Source organism: Molothrus aeneus, chromosome 16 (genome assembly GCF_037042795.1).
Source record: "Molothrus aeneus isolate 106 chromosome 16, BPBGC_Maene_1.0, whole genome shotgun sequence".
NCBI classification, from domain to species: domain Eukaryota; kingdom Metazoa; phylum Chordata; class Aves; order Passeriformes; family Icteridae; genus Molothrus; species Molothrus aeneus.
This window is the reverse complement of record NC_089661.1, coordinates 2635751-2655163: the sequence shown is the minus strand read 5'-3', so window position 1 is coordinate 2655163 and position 19413 is coordinate 2635751. Positions and strand designations below refer to the sequence as shown.

At 47.5% G+C, this 19413-nt stretch overlaps 1 protein-coding gene across 4 annotated transcripts in view; it reads right to left on the bottom strand.

The window, feature by feature from the left end:
• Positions 1-19413, bottom strand: part of MGRN1 (mahogunin ring finger 1) — a 50825-nt gene that overhangs the window by 21952 nt on the left and 9460 nt on the right. For all 4 annotated transcript variants that reach the window (XM_066560764.1, XM_066560761.1, XM_066560762.1 and 1 more), the window contains exons 3-5: positions 18973-19061; positions 12014-12160; positions 2477-2594 (exon numbers count right to left, since the gene is read on the bottom strand). In XM_066560764.1, the coding sequence (XP_066416861.1) occupies positions 2477-2594; positions 12014-12160; positions 18973-19061 (354 nt within the window). The remainder of the gene's footprint in view (positions 1-2476; positions 2595-12013; positions 12161-18972; positions 19062-19413) is intronic.

Sequence of the window (19413 nt, the reverse complement as noted above, 5' to 3'; positions counted from 1 at the left end):
TAAGTTTCTAATTGGTGAGAGTGAAAATTTGAGCGCAAGGAAACAGTCTCAGTTTCTCCCTTTGCCCTACACTTCATTAAAGCACATCAAAAGCTCTGTGTCATCTTAGAAATACAAGGAAAAGGCAACCTTACAAACACTGTCCTAAGCCACGAAAGGAAGTGGCTCAGAGACTGGATTTCTGTTGTTTTTGTTAATTACCAACTTGGGTGGTTTTGTCTCATCTCTTGCCAAGACTGAAAAAAAGATGTCATTTCACCCTGATGCTCCAGGTAATCTGTTTTCAGTTTCTCTATGAAAACTGAGACCCAATTCCAGGTGCTGCAGCAGTTCAGACAGTGCTTTGGGGTTTCCATCACTTTGCCACAGCCCCAACATCATCTGCAGCCTGATTTGCTCCAGTTCCTCAAAAGAGAAACCATTTGAAGGGAAAGTCACATCACAGAACTGAGATTGCTTCACCATATAAATTCCAGTGCTCTTGAACAAAAGGCCTCTTTAAGGTACCATTTCACATTCATTTTTAGGGCCCTGAACACAACTCACTCAACAATAGCCATACTCTGTAATTTCCAAGCAAATCAGTAAATGAAGAAGATAAAATAAACTTTTATAAAGCTTTTCACAGAACAACCCAACATAACATCAGTCTCCCTTCTTCCCCAGCCAAGATCTACGTCATATCCGAGTATTACACTAAGCAAAAATATGAAATAAATCTGGGGGTTTTGAACAACACCAATAACAAAGCTGGAAAGAAATCTGAAATGTCAATTGCACACAGCTAAGACACTGCCAGCTGTCTCAGATAAAAGTGCTGCATTTTGGTGGCCAGTTGGGAAGATTTAGGACAAGGACCAATATGTAACACAGAGCTGACATGGGAGGGGAAACTCTTTGGAATCACAGTGCTTGTTCCACATTTTTTCCAGCTCCCAGTAACACCAATGTAAAAAGAGGAAACAGAGGATGCAGCAGAACAACCAAAGAGAGCTGGAAACTCATTTTTCTTTTAAGCTGTCAAAGGAATATGACTTTAGTACTTGAGTTAAAATCTTGCTGACAGGAACAAAAGTAAAAATTAAGCTTCTCAATTCTTTTAGAAGAAAGGGAACTGAGCTCTCTCAGACAACAGAAGGGATTGAAAAGCAGCTCTTCCAGGCTTTTGTAGGCTGAACTTGTGAAATCATCTATTGGCAGAGAAGCCAAGACATCAGGAGACCAGACTCTGCAGGCTCTTGGTAACCACCACAGCATTTGTTAAGGCACGGGACTGATTATAGCTGTAACTGTAACTTCAGGACAATAGCTATTCAATCTTTCAAATACATGAAAGATTACTTTTTTCCTTTTTTTCCCTTTTTTCTTTTTTTTTTTTTAATAGGTAGAGTTATCTACCAAGGTTCACATACACAATACATTTGCACAGGCTTGGGTCAGGAAATGAGCACCATTATCAGTGTGCACTTCCTGGGAGAGGAACAAATATATTAGCAATGGCTACAGAACAACTATTCTGCCTTTGAAACATCTTACCACAATTCTGCACAGAGCAGGTGAAAGACCAAGGCTTTCCTTCCCTATGCCATGTGCAGGGGAAGCCTCTGGGTGAAAGTTTTAAAGCTCAGAAATGAGAGGCTTACTGCCCATGTTGGAATTTTGCAGATACCAAAGATACCAAAATTAACAGGACTTCACAAGTCTTAGTATGCAGAAAAGCCACAAACCTTAATTAAAACCAAGCCCTGGTCTGTTTGCAGTTATGGGTTAAATTATGAAGAGGAAAACATTCCCTTATTCAGCATTGATGCACCAGTGTAAATCTGCCCCAGAAGGAGAATATCCCTTCACAACACTGTACTGATACAGACAATAGTGCAGGATGTGGTCCTTCAACAGAACAGGACTCTTGCAGAGCAGTGGTCTCCACACTATTCATCCCATCAGTAATGTGTTTTGAGTACATATTCCCAAGATATGTGTGCTTATCATCTGTGGGTTATGTACATGTAGTTCTGAAGTCCTTGCCCCACCCCAATGAATTTTATTGCCTGCACCTCACTTTGGAGACCACTGTTCCAGAGGCCCACCCAAAAAACCCCAAAATTTTACAACTAAAACCCACAAAAACAGAGATCACGACAGACATTTGTTCCCACAAGCTCTTTGGCTGGCAGAGAGAGGAAGGACAAGGAAAGCAGGTTTTCCAGGAAAAGCACCAGTAGCAATCTCTGCAGCCTCCCTCCTAAATCAGCTGATCACTGATATCAAAAGTCACTTCTCTGGATTTCCTCCCAGTTGGCCTGATCTGCCTGCCAAGTTCCCATACTGCTCCTCTCAGGGCAGTACCCACAAAACACACTGGAGGAGCTGGGAGAAAGTGCCCCCCAGCCATAGTGGGGGACAGCACTAAACAGAGCCCAGTGCAATGGGACAACAGGGTGTGGAAAGAAGGGGACACTGAGAAGACACTTACCTCATCATCCTTCCACTCTGAGAAATCAATCTTGAAGGAAGGCAGGGAGAATTGCTGGCTTACCCCTCTCTTGTAGTGAACTGTCTCAGACTGCAGAGAGGGATTCTTTGTGCTGTATCTGAGGGAAGGGGAAAAGAAAACTCAGTGTGACCAAGGACTGCTCCCTGCGCGGCTCTCGCTCACTCCCGCCCGTCGGCCTCTCAGGAATCACAAGTGGCAGCTCTAAGGGCAGAGCTGGCAGGGGCTGGCAGCCATTCAGTGGGGACACAAAGAGGGGAGGGAAAGGTCAAAGCAAGAAGGTGAGCATAGGAAAGAGAAAGCAGCGCAGACAGGCAAGGTCTGATCGTGTCCATACTGACCTGCCTGGGTGCTGAGTACAGGGGGTGCAGCAGCTTGGCAAAGGCCTGCTCCCTAAATCCATGGCCTAGCTTTAAGCTGGCCATGACCTAACACTGGGAACAGACAGCCCAGCACGGTGCTGAAAGCTCTCCTGTGCCTCCGTGAGACAGCTCCACAGTGGGAAATGCTGCTTGGCTTCCACCATCCTGCTAAGCCTTCAATCCACTCCTCACTCCCTCCTGTGCTTCCCCAGGGGTGATGCAGGGCTACCAACACCACCTGAGAGATATCAACCATCCTCCAACCCAGCCACCCAGAGGAGAGTCACAATTCTTCCACTGTCTCAAAGCTTGTCACTGAAAGACCAGCACTGCCAGGCTGGAATAACATCTGGAATGGGACCACAGCTGCCATCCACCATCTTCTGCACCCTGAGCCCACCTGGTGCTGTCCTCCCCAGGAGACATTTCCCTGCCCACTCCCCCTTTCTGGAGGGTGATGTCTTGAGCTGGATGTGCACAGGCTCTCCCAGTTCTGGCACAGGAGATGAGGCAGTGAACCCCAAAGCAGGGTGGGAACAGCTGAAGCTGCCTTTACCACCAAAGCCTTTCTTGTCAAATGACCAACTGTATGCTCAGAGCACACTGACAAAGCTGGAGAGAAGGTGAGAGATCCCCTGCCCAAGAGACACTGCAGCAACATCCTCCCTCAGCACAGTGACAAGACAGGCTCCAGCCCCACAAGAAAATCCTCTGCCTTTCTCTGGAAAGCCCCAACAGTTCTTGCACCCTCTAAGGATCCAGAAGGTCAAGTGTCACAAGATCCATGTTAAATGCTGGAAGGTTGTGACAAAGGGCAGGTTCACCATATGCACTCTGCTCTTCCTGCCAAGGCAGGTGCATTAAGTTATTTATGACAATACCCTCAGAGCCCATCCTGTACTGTGCTGAAATTGTGCTGCTTTACTAGAAGGTCTCACTCCATCCTTTGCATTTCAAGCATGGTGTGGGGGAGATCAGAGTGACAGGTCTTTTATATGTGAATTACAGAGTGAGCAATTGAGTGAAGTTTTATTTACTGAGTTGTCAAGCACAATGAATAGAGCAAGCCTGTATCTAGCTCCTTTTGTGGTGCTCTCAAAGCTTCCCAGCTCTGCAGAGAGGCACAATTCTCCCTCCACAGCTGGGAAAGCAGGAGATGGAAGAGTGACTTATCTAAGGTGACAGCAAGTCAGGAACTTACTGGAAATAAAGTGCAGAGGAGAGAGTGGAGGTGGGAAAGGGGTGTAAACATGATGCTGCTGAGTGCCAGGAATGCTGGAGGACCTGCATTTACAGCACCAGAAACCCAAACTAGGCTGCAACAGGAAAACAAATAACACTCTTCCAAGAAGGACAGGGCAGAATAATACTCACATTGACTCGCTGCTCTCACCGTCCCTGGGAAAAGAAATAAACCAGGCACATAGATTTTCTGAGCTGAAGAGTAGGACAAAATTATTAAGGAGGCTTCCCCAAGTGAGCTTTATGCCTCAGACTGTGTGACTGCCTGGCCCCCACTGCCAAAACACATCAGACTTGGATCTGAACACCCAGATAACTCAGAGCACCTCCAGCCAGTGGCCTGGTGAATTCCCTGCAAGTCTGATGGCCCCTGACTGCCTCACAGAAATGGATCATCCTTTGGGATGCAAAGGTTCTCTGCACAAGACAACACTCCCTGTGCTACACAGGAGGGAAACTAGACAAGCTGTTTCAAAGCAGATATCCTGCATATCAGGGTCTAAGGGGCCTCTACCCATCCCCTACTCCTCTGGCTGGCATCTGCTCTATTCACAGTTATCTATTCCCTGCCTGTGCTGCTGGGGGCTCACAGCAAACAACAGCAGGGAAGCTCTGTAGAGCTGTGCAGATGTGTTACAGTAAAAAAGAACATGTATCAAAGAATAAAGGACAGCAGAGAAGCAACCCGCTGCCTCTCTCTGCAGGAAGAATGAAAGCTGAATGTTTGAGCTGCTGTTGCTCAGACTGTACTGGGCCAGGCCTCCTCCAGAGGAGGACAAAACCACCTTGTGACCACTGGCAGCTCAGGACAGTGGAGAAGTGAGGGGGGTCTGTCCTATAAGGTCAGGAGCACACAGAAATCCTTGGTCACATTATTTTAACCCTGTTTGTTTGCTCAGGTACCCCTGACAGCACGAGAACCACAAGCAGCCTGAGGCACCGCACTGCTGGCTGCAGCAGCAGCCCCCAGCTCTGTCCTCAGGGTTCATGCAGCCCATCTCCTCCTGTGAGCTCTGTGAAACACCTTTACTCACAAAAAGCAAACTACACTCTGTACTGACTCCTTCTTCCCTCATGTCACACCCTCCAAAGCCAGCAGAGAACCAGCAGATGAGAGGGCTGTAACCATATCCCAGTGACTTCTGAGAGAACTGGAACAAACTAAAATTATTTCCCAGTCTCACTTTTCCTCTGTCAGCAGAGAAGCACCCACTGCCTGCACAGAGAAACTCAGTCTGTGGCACCTGCAGACCCTAAGCAGCTCCCTAGACAGAAGTGCCATGCTAGAGTTTGGCTAAGCAGAATTAAACTTCTGTTGCTACATGCTCACTGGGGTGTTTGCTCCTTCCCTCATCCCTGGCCTGTGCCTGGGGAAGTTCTCAGCAGGGCACCAGTCCCAGCTCCTGCAGATCTCTCCACTGCTGTGCTCCCACTCAGCTGTGCCTGGCACTGGGGCTGTCCTGGGCAGGCAAAGGGCAGCTCCTGTTCCTGCTCCCACTGGGACCCCTGCCTGAGAAAGCCACACAGGGATCCTTGCCAGGCTGCCTGACTTACCCAGAACACTGCCCAGACCCCATTCCTCAGGAAAAGCAGGATGCATGGAGCAATGTTGCCCTTAGGTAACACTTTTGACTAGAAATGGCTGAGGGAATCTGTGCTTTGAAGAGCCTGTAGACAAGAGTTCTCTTTCTTTAGCAGCAGCTAAACATGTTTCATGGCAATCTGTAGTGAACCAAGGACCAGGGGAGCTCCAGAGGCTACTCAGGAAACAATCCAGAGGGTACTCAGGAAACAATTCTATCACTGCCACAGGCTGTGACTGCCTGGCAGGCTCCATGTCCTCTTACAGGTGATGAGGAAGGAGTCAGTCAAGCTCTGCTGGTGTTCAGAGGGGACAGGAGGTGATGTTGAACAAGCATCCTCTGCTCCTCTCTCCCACCTGCTCATTTCCCCTTCATTTTGAGGAGGATCCCACAGGTCAGCTTTTGGGGAAGAGGGAAGCTGAACAAATGTTTCCACTCTAAGTGACTTTTACTGATAATAGAAACACTATCAAACTACAGGAAGGCCATAGCCCTGGGTCTCAGTAAGAGTTAGACAAGATCCACCCCACAGAGGCTCCCACAAGGAGTCTGGAGGTTAACCAGGTGCTAGGGCATTGCAATCTCTGAGAGTCTTCTCCTTCCCTCCTACTTCCTCCAGGACTGTTTCCACTCCAAGCCAGGCAAAGACAACCCCCTCCCCACGCAGCTGAAACCCCAGTGCCCACATTCCCCCCCAGCCCCTGCAGAGCTCTGTCTGCAGCTGCTGGGAGCACCACCCTCCCAGCTCCAGCCAGGCTTCAGAACTCACACAACAGCTACAAACAGAGCCACAAAGGCTACAACTCTTAAGAAAGACAGAGGGTTTGTCTGCTTGTTGCAATCTATAGAATTTGGCTCTCCAGCCTGTGAACTCTGCACACTCCAGTGTTCCCTTGGGGCCTGGTGTGTGCCTGGATCAAAGCCACAAAGGCTTGTTCCTAGCAAAACCCAGCACTGCCTCTGATTTCTTCACACAGAAGAAACCTCTGCACAAAGAATTCATATTAATCACCACAGCCAAAAGCAGCAAGAGCACCTTTCAAAGGCCCTGAGCAGACAGAGGCTATTAAATAACCAAAGGGATAGCTGAGTGCCTCTGTCTCCTACGCAGGCTTGAATGAAAACAGCCGTGTGCTGATTTGGATTTCATTTTGGGACCCAACTCTTCCAACTTTCACACCAGGCAGAGCAGGGAATCATTGCAGGGTCATGTCTCCCATCAGCTCAGGAAACTGTGGGAGGAGGTTTGGGATGACTGTAGTGGGCATTGCAAAACAAACAAGGAAATGGGGTTTATTTTTTTAATAAATCCATTTGCACATCAGCAACACAAACAGCACAGCCCCAGAAAGGGCAAGGATTGCAGAGCTAGACTGACCTATTTTCATTCTGTTTTCTCTTTATACTGAGAAAATAGAACTTGGGAACAGCACTGGGATATGGGAGAGAATCTTTTGTGTCCAAAAAGGAAGATCTTTTTCATAAGAATGGGCTGCAAGGCTCCAAGCTCTCACGTCATATTTATCATGAGCTCCTGATCTGCCTGGATTGCTCATGCTTTCAGAACTGGCTCTTTTAAGTGCTTCCAGCTCCAGGCTTGGTTTGACTTCTTCCCCTGAGGAAAGAACTGCTGCTGTCATGTTTGAACTGCACAATCCTTCCTGCTAGTCAGCAGGACACCTACAGCTGGAACAGTCCCAGGGGCCCTCCCAGGAGAAGGCTAATGGTGTGCACATCCAGGATTCTGCCACACAAGGCAGGGATGCACTCATAAAAAGAGAATACAAATATCCCTGCAGCCTGCTCCAAAAACACACTTGTCTCCCAAACCAGGGTATCTAAGGTACAAACACATGAAGCAGTTACTGCAGGAGGAGGCAGGCTACAACTGGGAGTCTTTTAACTATTCTCTGTGAGCTGCTGCCAGCCCCACCATGGAAATGCAATGCAGAGTACCCTCTCCTTTATCTGGAGGAAAATTACATTATGGGCAAACACTAGTGAGCAGCTGAGGCACAGCTCACACATCTCCATGTTTCTCCTGATTTCCAAAACTAGAGAAAATTGACACAGCCAGAAAAAGAAATAAAATTGAAGATACTGAGGGGGGGTCTTGAGCTGTTCAGAGGCAGGTCAGTGCTAATTCCTTGCCACTAAAGAGACTTGGACACTGGTAGATCTGTTACCCTTGGGGTGATGCACTAGCTCATCCTCTGAGAACTGATCTCACCACAAAGTAACCAAGCAAAAGGCATTTCAAAGGTGAGAGAAGCAGTCCTCTCCAGATTCAAACTAATTTCTGTTTCATCCAAAAGGCTTCTACACATATCTGCACTAGCACCAGAAAGTGCAAGGTACCTTCCCCTGTGCATGGGGCTGCAGAGGTGAACACACCTTTAAATCACCAACACAATCACCTTCACCAGACCTTGCTGGTCATCTCTGGTCCCACAAAAGTGATGACACAGCTCCCTGTGAGTTCAGCAGTTCAGGACAAGAGGCAGGCAGCTGTTGGCAGCTATGTGTTCCCATGGCTAGGAAATACTGCAGCTGAGTGTATCTCCCAGCACAATTACCTGGGAAAGTCTGCTGAACTTACTTTGAGACAGGTCAGGACAGGACTGACAAAGCCACCAGCTTTTAAATGGAGCCCAAATAACTCTAGGAGGAAGCTCCTTGGCTTGCAGAAAGGCTCCCCTTGGTCATGGAAACCAGCTAATCCCAAAGCCAGGCCCAAGACACAGTGCTGTGGCTCTAAGGTGAGCAGAGGCTCCACAACAAGCAAAGCCACTGCTCAGGGAGAGCCACCTTCCCTTCCCTTCCCTTCCCTCCCCTCCCCTCCCTGCTCTCACCCCAAAGTGCATGACCACAACCACGTTGCTGGCAGGAGTTTTGCAGGAGTGCTGATACTATCAGGATCAGTGGCTGTTCCAGCAGGGAAGCAGGAATAACTTGTTTAGCACTTCTAAGGAGCCATGCTGCAGGCTGAGAGCTGGGAGAAAATTCCTGCTTTTCACAGGGGGCCAGAAAGTTTCTCCCATTTTAAGATTCAGCATTGATTTAGGAGAGTGGAAAAAAAAAAAAGGTGTTTTGTTTTAAAGAGCATCTTCATCCCAATCAAGTGCAATAGAAGAAGTGTTGAATTTATACACAGGACAGCTTTTGCACATGCTTGTTCCATGAATGCAGCTGTTAGCACCAAAAGAGATTGAGGAAAAGGAAAATCCACCAGCCCAGGCAGGGAAAGCTGCATTCCTGTTAGTGCACTGAAATGCACTGCTCCACTCAGAGCTCTAAGAATGCAGCCCAGATTTTTTTTTTCCACAAGATTTTGAAAAGAATAAATCAAAGTAATTGCAGCATTGCCCTTACAGAACTGCTTTGCAAAGCTGAAATCAGAGCTTCAAAAGGTTTTTACTAGCAGCCAGCAAATCCAGAGAAGCAGAGATGCCTACTTGGGCAGCTGCACTGGCCCCAAGACGTGCTTCAGGAGCCACTTCCACATGGAAAAATAGCCTGGGTTGAATTAAAGCAGCTTATAAAGTCTATATTTGTATCTGACTTCCCCCCTACACATCTGCACGAAATCAGGATCATGACTTCCAAAAAGTTCCCTGGCTTCTGGTGCAGCCCCTGCACCCACATTTACATAACATTTATTGTTCAAGCAGCCCAGAGCAGGCACAGGCAGTTCCTCATTCCTGTATTTTGGAGAATGGAAGTATGATTTATTAAATGAAAGGTCACAAGTGGAAGAAAGAGCTGAATGTGGGCGCTTTGACCTTTTAGAAGGTTTAGTGCACCAGGGACTGCTGCCACCCCAGCAGGACAGCACAGAACCACTGGCCAATTTTTCATTAGTGGGGAAATCACTGCTGATCCTGGTTTCATGCAGAGGGTTCAGGAACACAGGCTTCAATTCTGCCATCTAACAGAGATCCCTCTCTCACTGAACCATGGACAGGGTGGATTAAAATAACTCATATTTTTTAAAAAATATTTGAAGTCAACAGCTCTGTTCATGTTCAGAAACTCTACCTAGGAATTGTTCAAAATTAATTTAAAAGCCATTGGGTAGCTCATGTTTGCTGCACAAGTTTTAAAGGACAGATAACAGCACTGGTGACAGTCACTGGCTCAGTGAATGGCACTAAATTTCAGAAAAAAGTGGTTTTAAGTGAACCAAAACCTGTGTTTTCTTCCTCCAACCAACCACCCAAGAGGAGAGCAACTGTAAGTTACAGAGGACTGAAAACACTCTCTGTGCAGAAACAGTTGGTTATATTTGGTAACTAAAACAATTGTATTAAGCAATTATTCTTCAAGGCACAATTTGACAAGAGAGTCTCTTAAGAGTCCAACATGAGCAGTTTAACCAGCAAGAACAAACACTGCTGCTCTTGGGTCACTCAGGTACAATTCCAGCCCAACACAGCCTGGTTCAAGACATGGGCTGAAAAAAAATTAAAATATTTCTTTTTATTGCCATTTTGGCATAAAATGTAAAAGTGGGAGTCTGAAAAATAGATTTTAAATTATATGGATATTCTTTACAGACTGTGGAATAAAAATATAGCAAAAGGTTTGATATGAAGCTCCCTGTGCTGTAGATGCAGATGTTTCATTGCTACTGAGCAGTGACAATGAAATTCTCCTTCAGGGTAAACCAACAGGGAAAACAAGATTAAAATCAATTATTTAAACCAAGCCTTACAGATTTATGCCATGGCTTAAGTCTAACAATGTAAATACATCCACCCTGGCCATAGAGGCCCTTAGCTCTCCCCATCAGCCCATGGATGGTTTCCTTCTGAGGTCAAAACCCAAGGAACACTGCAGGGCAGCACCAGGGACACTGGCCACCTCTCCACGTTGTACCTGTGGTAGGGAAAGAGGACTTCAATCTCCAAGGCTGCCATTCCAACACCTTCACTAGCACTAAATTCACAGGAAACCTAAGGACCTAAGAGACAGAACATGGAAACTTCATCAGGATTTCTAAAGCTGCATTCAGCTCTGCTCTGGAAAAGCTGGATCTAAACAGAAAGTGTATTCAGTTTGTTGAGAGATAATTTTCAAGCACTTTAAAAAGGAGCTCATTTATTACCTCCCCAAAATAAAGGCAGCCATAGGATTCAACAGAAGAAGGGAAAGGGGCCTGAACAAAAATTCTGGATCAGGATATCCTCCAGTTTGAAGGAATGCATATCTGGATTGGAGAATTGAGCCACTCTCATTCCTAAAAATGCACTATTCATTGATCATTAGTGGGATGTTTATGCTTTGCATAAAACAAATAAGCCCTATTATGGTTTGCCATAGATATTTCTCCCTGCTGAAGCCTCTGCAGGTCCCTTCAACCAAGGCAAAGTTCAGCCCCAGCTCCAGAGCATCACTGCAGAAGCCATCAGCACTATGTCCAGGAGCCTCTGGTCAGCCAAAAGCCTCTGCTAGAGGAAGCCAAGAGCTTCTGCAGCCTTAATCTTCCTTTACCCCTGGAGCAGAAGGAATTCTTTGTCCCATGGCATTGGAAGTGCACCATACCATAGCAGCAGCTCACGTGTACCCAGCTCACATCAGCAGAGCACATTCCAGCCACCTTTGTCTGAACATAGAGAGGAAATTGTCATAGTCTTGTGGGATACAGTGTTGACTGGAATGGTTTAAATGTGCTGATTTAGATAAAAAGGTTTTCAATTCTGGAGGGATGTACTATCAGGATATGAGAAGGTTCCCACAGATGTCATTTTGGTCATTCTTTCCACAGCTAACCACAGACTAATGTGTACATGGCAGGAAACACACACAGACAGGGCTGCAGGAAGTAAATCCTCTCCCATCTCCCAACAGCCAGTGCTGAGCTGGGCATTTATCCCAAAATGGGCTTTGGGTGGGCCTCAATGCCACAGACTCACTCTGTAAATGTCAGACTGAACTTTACTTTGGTGGCCCAGATGCTCCTGTCACAGGGAACACAGAAAGGCAGTCAGTTGGGTGATCTGGGGGAAAAAAATAGGCAGTATTTGAAGGGAAGGGTGGTTGGTTTTTTAATTTCACAGAACACTTCCCTGACAAAACATACAGCTGTGAGTTCCTCTCCTTTGTTGCAGACAGAATGGTTTCCCTATACCTAAACTAAAAAGGAAACAAGAGAAGATATTGGCTATGTGAAGGAATTGAAAGTAATATTCAAAGTCATCAGGAAAAAAAAAAACGAAATTTCCCACTCTACCATGTGTGGCAGCCCTGCCTCAGGGGTGATTAATGAGATGTTTGAGAGCTCATCATCCCAGCTCCTGTGCCCCTCCTGTGCCCACCAGCCCAGGACTTACACGGCCATGCCACCAACAAACTCCTCTGTAGCCTGGCAGTAGATTGTGATGGCAACACGGGCATCTGCATCAAAGGTGAACTCCAGGCTGTACAGCACCTTCTGCTTCCCATTCTCCTCAGTAGGGCTGTCAACATCATCTTTGTACCTGAAAGGCAATGCCACAGGATTAGAACACATCTTATGAGATATCAACAAGATCACTCTGGAAATAGAGACAAGAGTACTCCAGCCTTGGTGCTCCAGGCAGGCAAAGCAGCCTGGGCTTCCACCTTGGGCTTCCCAGATTTCCATTCTTTCCCCTGAGGAAGGTGCTTCCAAGATGTGACTGAAGTTATTGAAGTGAACTAATGCTGGTGGTGAGGGATCTCAGCCAGCCCTACAGTGCCAGGACAGAGGATGACATTCAGGACCTCCCTTTCTTGTCTCAAATGCCGAGGAGAAGAAACATTCTCCTTCCTTTTAAATCTTTTAAATCTTCACATTAGGCTTAGTATTTGGGCTAAAGAAATCCTGCATGGACTTGAGAAATCTGAAGTGTAATTCTTTTAACTCTGCAATGAAATGGTGAGAGACAGGCAAAAAACCCAAGGTTTCTGTAACACAAAGAACTCCTGAAGCTCAACAAAAGGTACCTCCAGTATCACACAGAAGGTGACATTTAGCTCAGAAAACATCCAGATATAAGAACTTCAAACACTTTTAAATGTACAAATGATCAACTAAAACTCTGGTGCTGTGAGGGAGCTCATATGCATTCATTGTATGAACAAAAATTAACACATCCAGCTGCAAACAGACACATGATAACCAATAGAATGAGCTTAGAAGTTATTTCAATTAATGTAAAAGCCTAATTTGGCTACAGGCTCCTGCATAGCTGGATCCCACTGTGTGATCACCACTGCCAGGGTTACTCCTTTCCCCTTCTGCAGGAAAAAGCACAAATCCATTGAAGAAGAGGTCTGAGGCCAGCTCTGGGGCAGTCAGCTGTGGCCATGGGCCAGGGGGACTTAGAGAGTGCCAGGAGTGGCCAGAGAAACCAGCAGATCTTGGAACAAGCAGCCAACACAACACACCACAAGAAAATTACAGAATGATGGAATTTCCTGAGTGGGGAGGGACCCCCAGGGATCACTCAGTCCCACCCCTGGCCCTGCACAGACCCCCCAACACTCCCACCCTGTGCCTAGGCATTGTCCAAGCTCTCCTGGAGCTCTGGCAGCCTCGGGGCTGTGCCCATTCCCTGGGGAGCCTGGGCAGTGCCAGCACCCTCTGGGGATGAACCTTTCCCAAAATCCAGCCTGACCTGCCCTGGCCCAGCTCCAGCCATTCCCTGTCCCTGTCCCAGAGATCAGAGCTGCCCTGGGGAGGAGCTGCAGCCCCCCCTGAGCTCTGCCCTCAGTGTCCTCCTCTCCTGAGCTGTCCAAGCCCGCCCTGCCTCAAAGAGCAAAGTGACAGAGAAATGGATGTGATTCACTGGCAGGGCAGCAGCAGATTCTCCATAAATTCAAATCCCATGACCACAGGTACCACTGTGAGCTCAGGCACTGTGTGGGAATGGTGAGGGCAGCAAGGCTGCCTTGGAGAGGTGTAACAGCACTGACTTGTCACCCAGCTCCAGCCTCACTTGTTCATCAGTAATACCTTAATTGCTATGATGGCTGGGTCACAGCCAAGCAGCTGAACTATTCAGGAAAAGCTTGGCATCCTCTTTATCTTCACAGTATCAGCCTCTCCCCTCGCTAAACAGCCTTGATGAATACACTGTACTGTCAAAAATACCCAGAAATGGGTCAGACATAGCTCTACAATTCAATCTAAAACTGTCAATCCTTATTTACCAAGTTCACTGACATATAACAACTGCTGCCTAATTAAGAGGGTTCTTGAATTTTATTTAACAGCACACCGAACAAGAATGAAATGTTCAGTTTCAGTAATTTGATACAGAAGGTGCAAAATAAAATTTAAGAGCAGTAAAATCAAATACCCAACAACACATGTACTTGTACTAATGTAACCCCTAACTAATGGCACACACCCACATTCCTGTCTGAAGGGCTTGGAGAGGCTTTTGCCAGAGGTTCACCTAGGTCAGGGCAGCAAATCAAGCTAAAAACACCCAACATGCCAGTATAAAAAAAAAACAAATCCCAAGAACTGGAGTGTTAACATCTGCAGAAACCTGGATACAATACACAGTACAGAGCAAAAGGGTATTTTCACACAAACTAGTTGCACTGAAAATGAAAATCATGGCATTGGAGGCTGTAAAGAAGAAATACTGGGCAGAAGGGCAGATTTACCTAGAGAACACAGGAACCATCAACATTTTGTGCTGGACTGACCCAAGAACACAGACAGCAACAATCCACTCACAAGTGTTGTGTGTGTCCAAGAGAGAAGGAGCACAAGTCACCTCTGGCTGTGCTGCACTCTGTGGATCTGAGGTTCAGTGAAGGATCCAGGCTATGACAGACCTGGCACTTCTGCCAGAAGCAGCAGGGTGGGAGAACCAGCACCTCTGGCAGGCACAGGCTCCTTCAGCCTCACCTCATGCACAGGTAGGTACTAAACAGAGATGCCCAGCACAGACTGGGATACCTGTGACAGCACCAAGTAACAATGGGGACACCTGGGTGTGGGGCAGCTCACACACAAACACATCCCTGGCACAACCACTGCCTGCTTCGTCTTCTCAGGGAAGTCACAAAAAGCACCTCAGATCATCCTCCTGCTCCCAACCTCACCCTGCAGCTCCCTGCCAGCACTCAGAATGTGCTTCCATCCTTCCAAGGAGATAAGGGGTTAAAGCTAGACTAGATCTGTTGCCCTGGGAAACCACTGAGGGGCCACTGCAGTGCCTGGAGGGAAGGTTTGTGAGGGATGCAGGGAGGAGAGGCTGAGCCTTGCCTGCCTGGAACAGCACCACTGGAGCAGAGGGCAAGGTGCAAGTGCCTAAAAGGTGACAGTCACAGCAAGGCTGTGCCCTCCTGCTGTCACACCCCTGCTGCTGGAGGCACAGAAAATCATTCACAACCTTCAGTACCTGAACAGTACAGAAAGATGCAGAGAGACTATTTACAAGGGCCTGGATTGATAAGGCAAGGGGCAATGGCTTCACACTGACAGAAGGCAGGGTTAGATTAGACATGAGGGAGAAATTCTTCCCAGTGAGGAGGCTGAGTCCCTGGCACAGGGTGCCCAGAGCAGCTGTGGCTGCCCCTGGGTCCCTGGAGTGTCCAAGGCCAGGTTGGACAGGGCTTGGAGCAGCCTGGGACACTGGAAGGTGTCCCTGCCATGGCAGGGGTGGAAGGTGATGGGCTTTGAGGTCCCTCCAACCCAAACCAGTCTGGGATTCTATGATCTGCCCCAGAGCAAAGAGTGCACAGATGGTAGCTGGCCTGAGGAACAAGCAAAGCCTAACATGGTGCATACTTTGAGAGGCAGAGACATCTCATGTGCCACCTTAAGGTGCAGGAATGGTGGGATGTAACATCAGGGAAGTAACAAGACAAAAATCACACATTTTGCATTTCTCTTTCTTTGAAGGAGTCGTGGCAGACAAGGAGGTGGTTCAGGTGCTTCAAGAGCTCATCTGTCTCCACCTGCACTTGAATTTTACAGTGCCCATTTAGCCAAATCCTACAGACAGTGTCCACGTGGGGTGGTCACAGATGCATGCACAGATTTGGGAACCAGTGACTTTGCTGGGTGTGCCTTTGGGTCATGCACAGAGGTGCATCAGAGCCTTCACAATCACAGGTACAGAGGAAAGAGACTGACCACCTTTGAGAACAAACAGCTGATCCAACATTTTGATGCAAAAGGCAAAGCAGGATGACCAAGGGAGCTGAGGCCACCTGGTCTGACATCACTCCTGGATAAAACAATGGAAAGGCTGGAGCTTTTTATTGTCTGTTAAAGAATTAAAAGATAAAAATATAATTAACAGCAGCCATGACAGTTTTATAGAACTAGGTTGAGCTGAACCAAATTTTATGCTTTGAGGAGATTCAAAAGTCTGACCAACACAGGAGACATGCAGGATAAATGTTAAGTATCCCTTGACTGAGTGCTGTGAGATCTGCACTTACCCAGTGTTTGAGCAGGCAATAAATGAGAATTAGTGACACCTCTGTCAGCACTGACTTCCACAGGGGACAGCATCACCAGACACAGGGGTGTTTGTCTCCTATTTGGGGTTTCTGCAAAGATCTGTCCAGTTTAACACCATCCAGGCTGCAGAGCAGGCAGTCCCAGCCCCTCACCACCTCCAGCACAGGATGAACAGATCCAAGGACCAAGGTCAGCCCCCTGTGCTGCAGAGGGATGAGAAGGGATTTCCTTTCTCTCACTCCCTGCAACTCACCTGTCTCCCCTCAGCCCCCTCATCCACCTCTCTCAGGCCCTTATCAAAACACTCCATGACTATTCTCCATGACACTCCTGATGCTCCAGACACATTCCCAAACCACCACAGCTGCTGATTCCTTCAATGCTGTCCAAAGCCCAGAAGCTGAAGCAGAGAAGCTGCCCCAGGGTGCAACAACAGCCCTTGTCTCCTGAGCTGGTCTTCCTCCTGCAGCTGGAAGTGCTTTCAGGAGAAGAAGGAACAGCCAATACCAGCACAACAGGTACTGGAGCTCCAAAACAAAGCTTCCAATCCAAGGCCAAATGTGGGACACAAGAAAAATAGAAGAAAGGCTTTCTCTGTTAGTGGTTTACAGCACAATTCCTGCTACCCTGCTCTGAGGTTCACAGTCTCCTCCTGCCAGAGATCAAACACTCACACGTGACATTGAAGACTCAGAACTTCAACACCAATATCCACAGGTTTATTGTTTATCCTGAAAAAATTCAGGATCTGGCAAAGCTCAGAATTTTGTCTGGTCAGAGCTGAGCAGGAAGGCCAGAGTGGAACATTTCCCTGTATTCCTCTATGGCACCTCTCCTGTGAGGACAAGCTGGACAGTTGGTATTGTCCAGTCTGGAGAAGAGAAGGTTCCAGGGAGAACTCAGAGCCCTTCCAGTGCTTAAAGGGGCTCCAGGAGAGCTGGAGAGGGACTTTCAAGAGGGGCCTGGACTAACAGGACAAGGGGCAATGGCTTCTCACTGCCAGAGGGCAGGGCTGGATGGGATATTGGGAAGAAATTCTTCCCTGTGAGGGTGGTGAGGCCCTGGCACAGGGTGCCCAGAGCAGCTGTGGCTGCTCCTGAATCCCTGAAATGTCCAAGGCCAGGTTGGACAGGGCATGAAGCAGCCTGGGACAGTGGAAGGTGTCCCTGCCCATGGGACAGTGGGTGGAACAAGGTCCCTTCCAACCCAAACCAGTCTGGGATTCTATGAAAAAGCTTATGGGGATGTTACCAGCAGAATATCCACTTAGAACTTCACACCTGGACACTTGGCTCAGTATCACTGTATTTGGTGGAGGATGTGGTAAATTGATCAGCTCTGGAAAGAACGTGCAAACCTCAGCCACTGGTTGTGAATAAGCCAGGCTGGAGAGGGCACAAAGTGTCCTTTACGTGCACAGAGGGAGGAAGACAAAGCCTCTGGGCCAGAAGAGCACAAGACAGAATGTACCCTTGGGGACTGTCAATTAAAACCTCATTTTGGGTCTACATCAGTGCAAAATTCAATAAAGTCATGTTGGCAGTGTTGTCGTCAGCACTGACACAGCAGCAGCACAAGAGCCTGTGAGAGCTCATGAGGCAGAAAAAGAACTGCTAGTAGCAGGAATTAGAGGGATGAAAACCTAGATACTGACAACGTGCATGGACACTACATTCCAAATAGCATTCCAAATAGTCCAGAGCTGCAGCTCTGGGAAATGGGACGTGTGAGCACAGAAAGCAGAATGACAGAACTATATGTACTAAACCACACCAACTGCTCCATTCACAGCCAGGCCTCTCTCAGGGAAAAAGCCATTTCCCATTTGGCTTATGTTCCTTCTCTTTTTTCCTAGAGAAGTACTTCACCCTTATGCTGAAAAACCAAAGAGCTTTCAGAGCAGTTTACCAATGGTCACTTATTTGGAAGCTCCATCAGCTTTGAAACCACAGGTTTTGCTCATTTAAAACAAAACAAAACAAACAAAAAAACCCACATCTGTTTTCACATAAAAACAAACTGAGGATTTTTAGTTATGACTCCAAGTGCTCATGTTACACCAGGCTCTCAGAGCCACCTTGGCTGGGAGCTGCAGCTGGAGCCCTGCCAGAGCTCCAGCCCCAGACACAGAATCCAGAGTGACTCCAGCCAGGATGGTTGGGAAAGGCTCTGCCTGGACATCTGCCCAGAGCTCAGACCCAAACAAAGCACTGAATGCTGGGCCCTGTACCTCAGCCATCTGTTGGAAAGGGGACAGCTGCAGGTCTGAGTGTGAGCCAGTGCTTTAATGCAGCTCTGCTGGGTCAGATCTCAGTGTGGAGCAGTGAGAGCTACCATCCCCATGGCTGTCCTTCCCCCATGCATGGCACACAAGCCATCTCAACAAATGCATAACACTGGGACCAATCTTCATCCTGGCAGCAGGAGAAAACTGAGGAAGTTTCACTCAAGACCCATCAGCCTTCCAGGCCCATAACTCGAACCAGAATCAGCTCCCTTCTGGCTTCTCCTTGCACAGGAATGCAGGAAGGAATCTGTCTGTAAAGTTTATTGACCTGACTAATACCTTCCGCTCGTGCTAATGATTTCATGGCTTTGTTTACCACTCCAGTCTGTCCTGCAGAAACAGACACATCACTGGTCCTGTTTGGAAACACAGATTGTTTGGATAAGGAGCATATAAACCACTTGAAAGCTCAAAAGAGAACACAGAAACCTCTGGACCTAGCAACAAGGATCTTGATGTCAGCCATTCTCCAAAAGCTTAGCAGTACAGCTTGGCTGTGGCTGAGAGATCCCTGGGATGAGTAAAATGAAAGGTTCAGGTAAGGGCACTACCTGACAAGGCGGAGAGAATCCTTGCGGATGTTCACCAAACTCCTCAGTGTCTTCACTGGCTCGTGTGGAGCTGGAGTTATGTAGGGAAACTGCAACAAAGAGGCAAATCATTCTTCTGTTATTACACTATAAAGGGTAGCAGCATGTTACCTAGCATCCAATTTACCCAAATCAAGAAGCATGTAGCTTTCAGGGTATTCAGTACAGCAGCCACAAGGAACAGCAATAGCAAATTTTATTTACTGATAAATCAAGTGTGTTTCAGGGTGAAAATCCTGCTCTGGCCCAGCAACAGCTCATACTGGAAATGCACACTTTAAGAAAGACCTCATGAAAATGCCCTTTCTCTCAACCCTGAATTCTCAGTCAGGAAAGCCTTGCTCTCCCAAGCTTTTATTTCCACTAAAGAATCCACCTTCAGCTTGAGCAGAAGAAATGCAG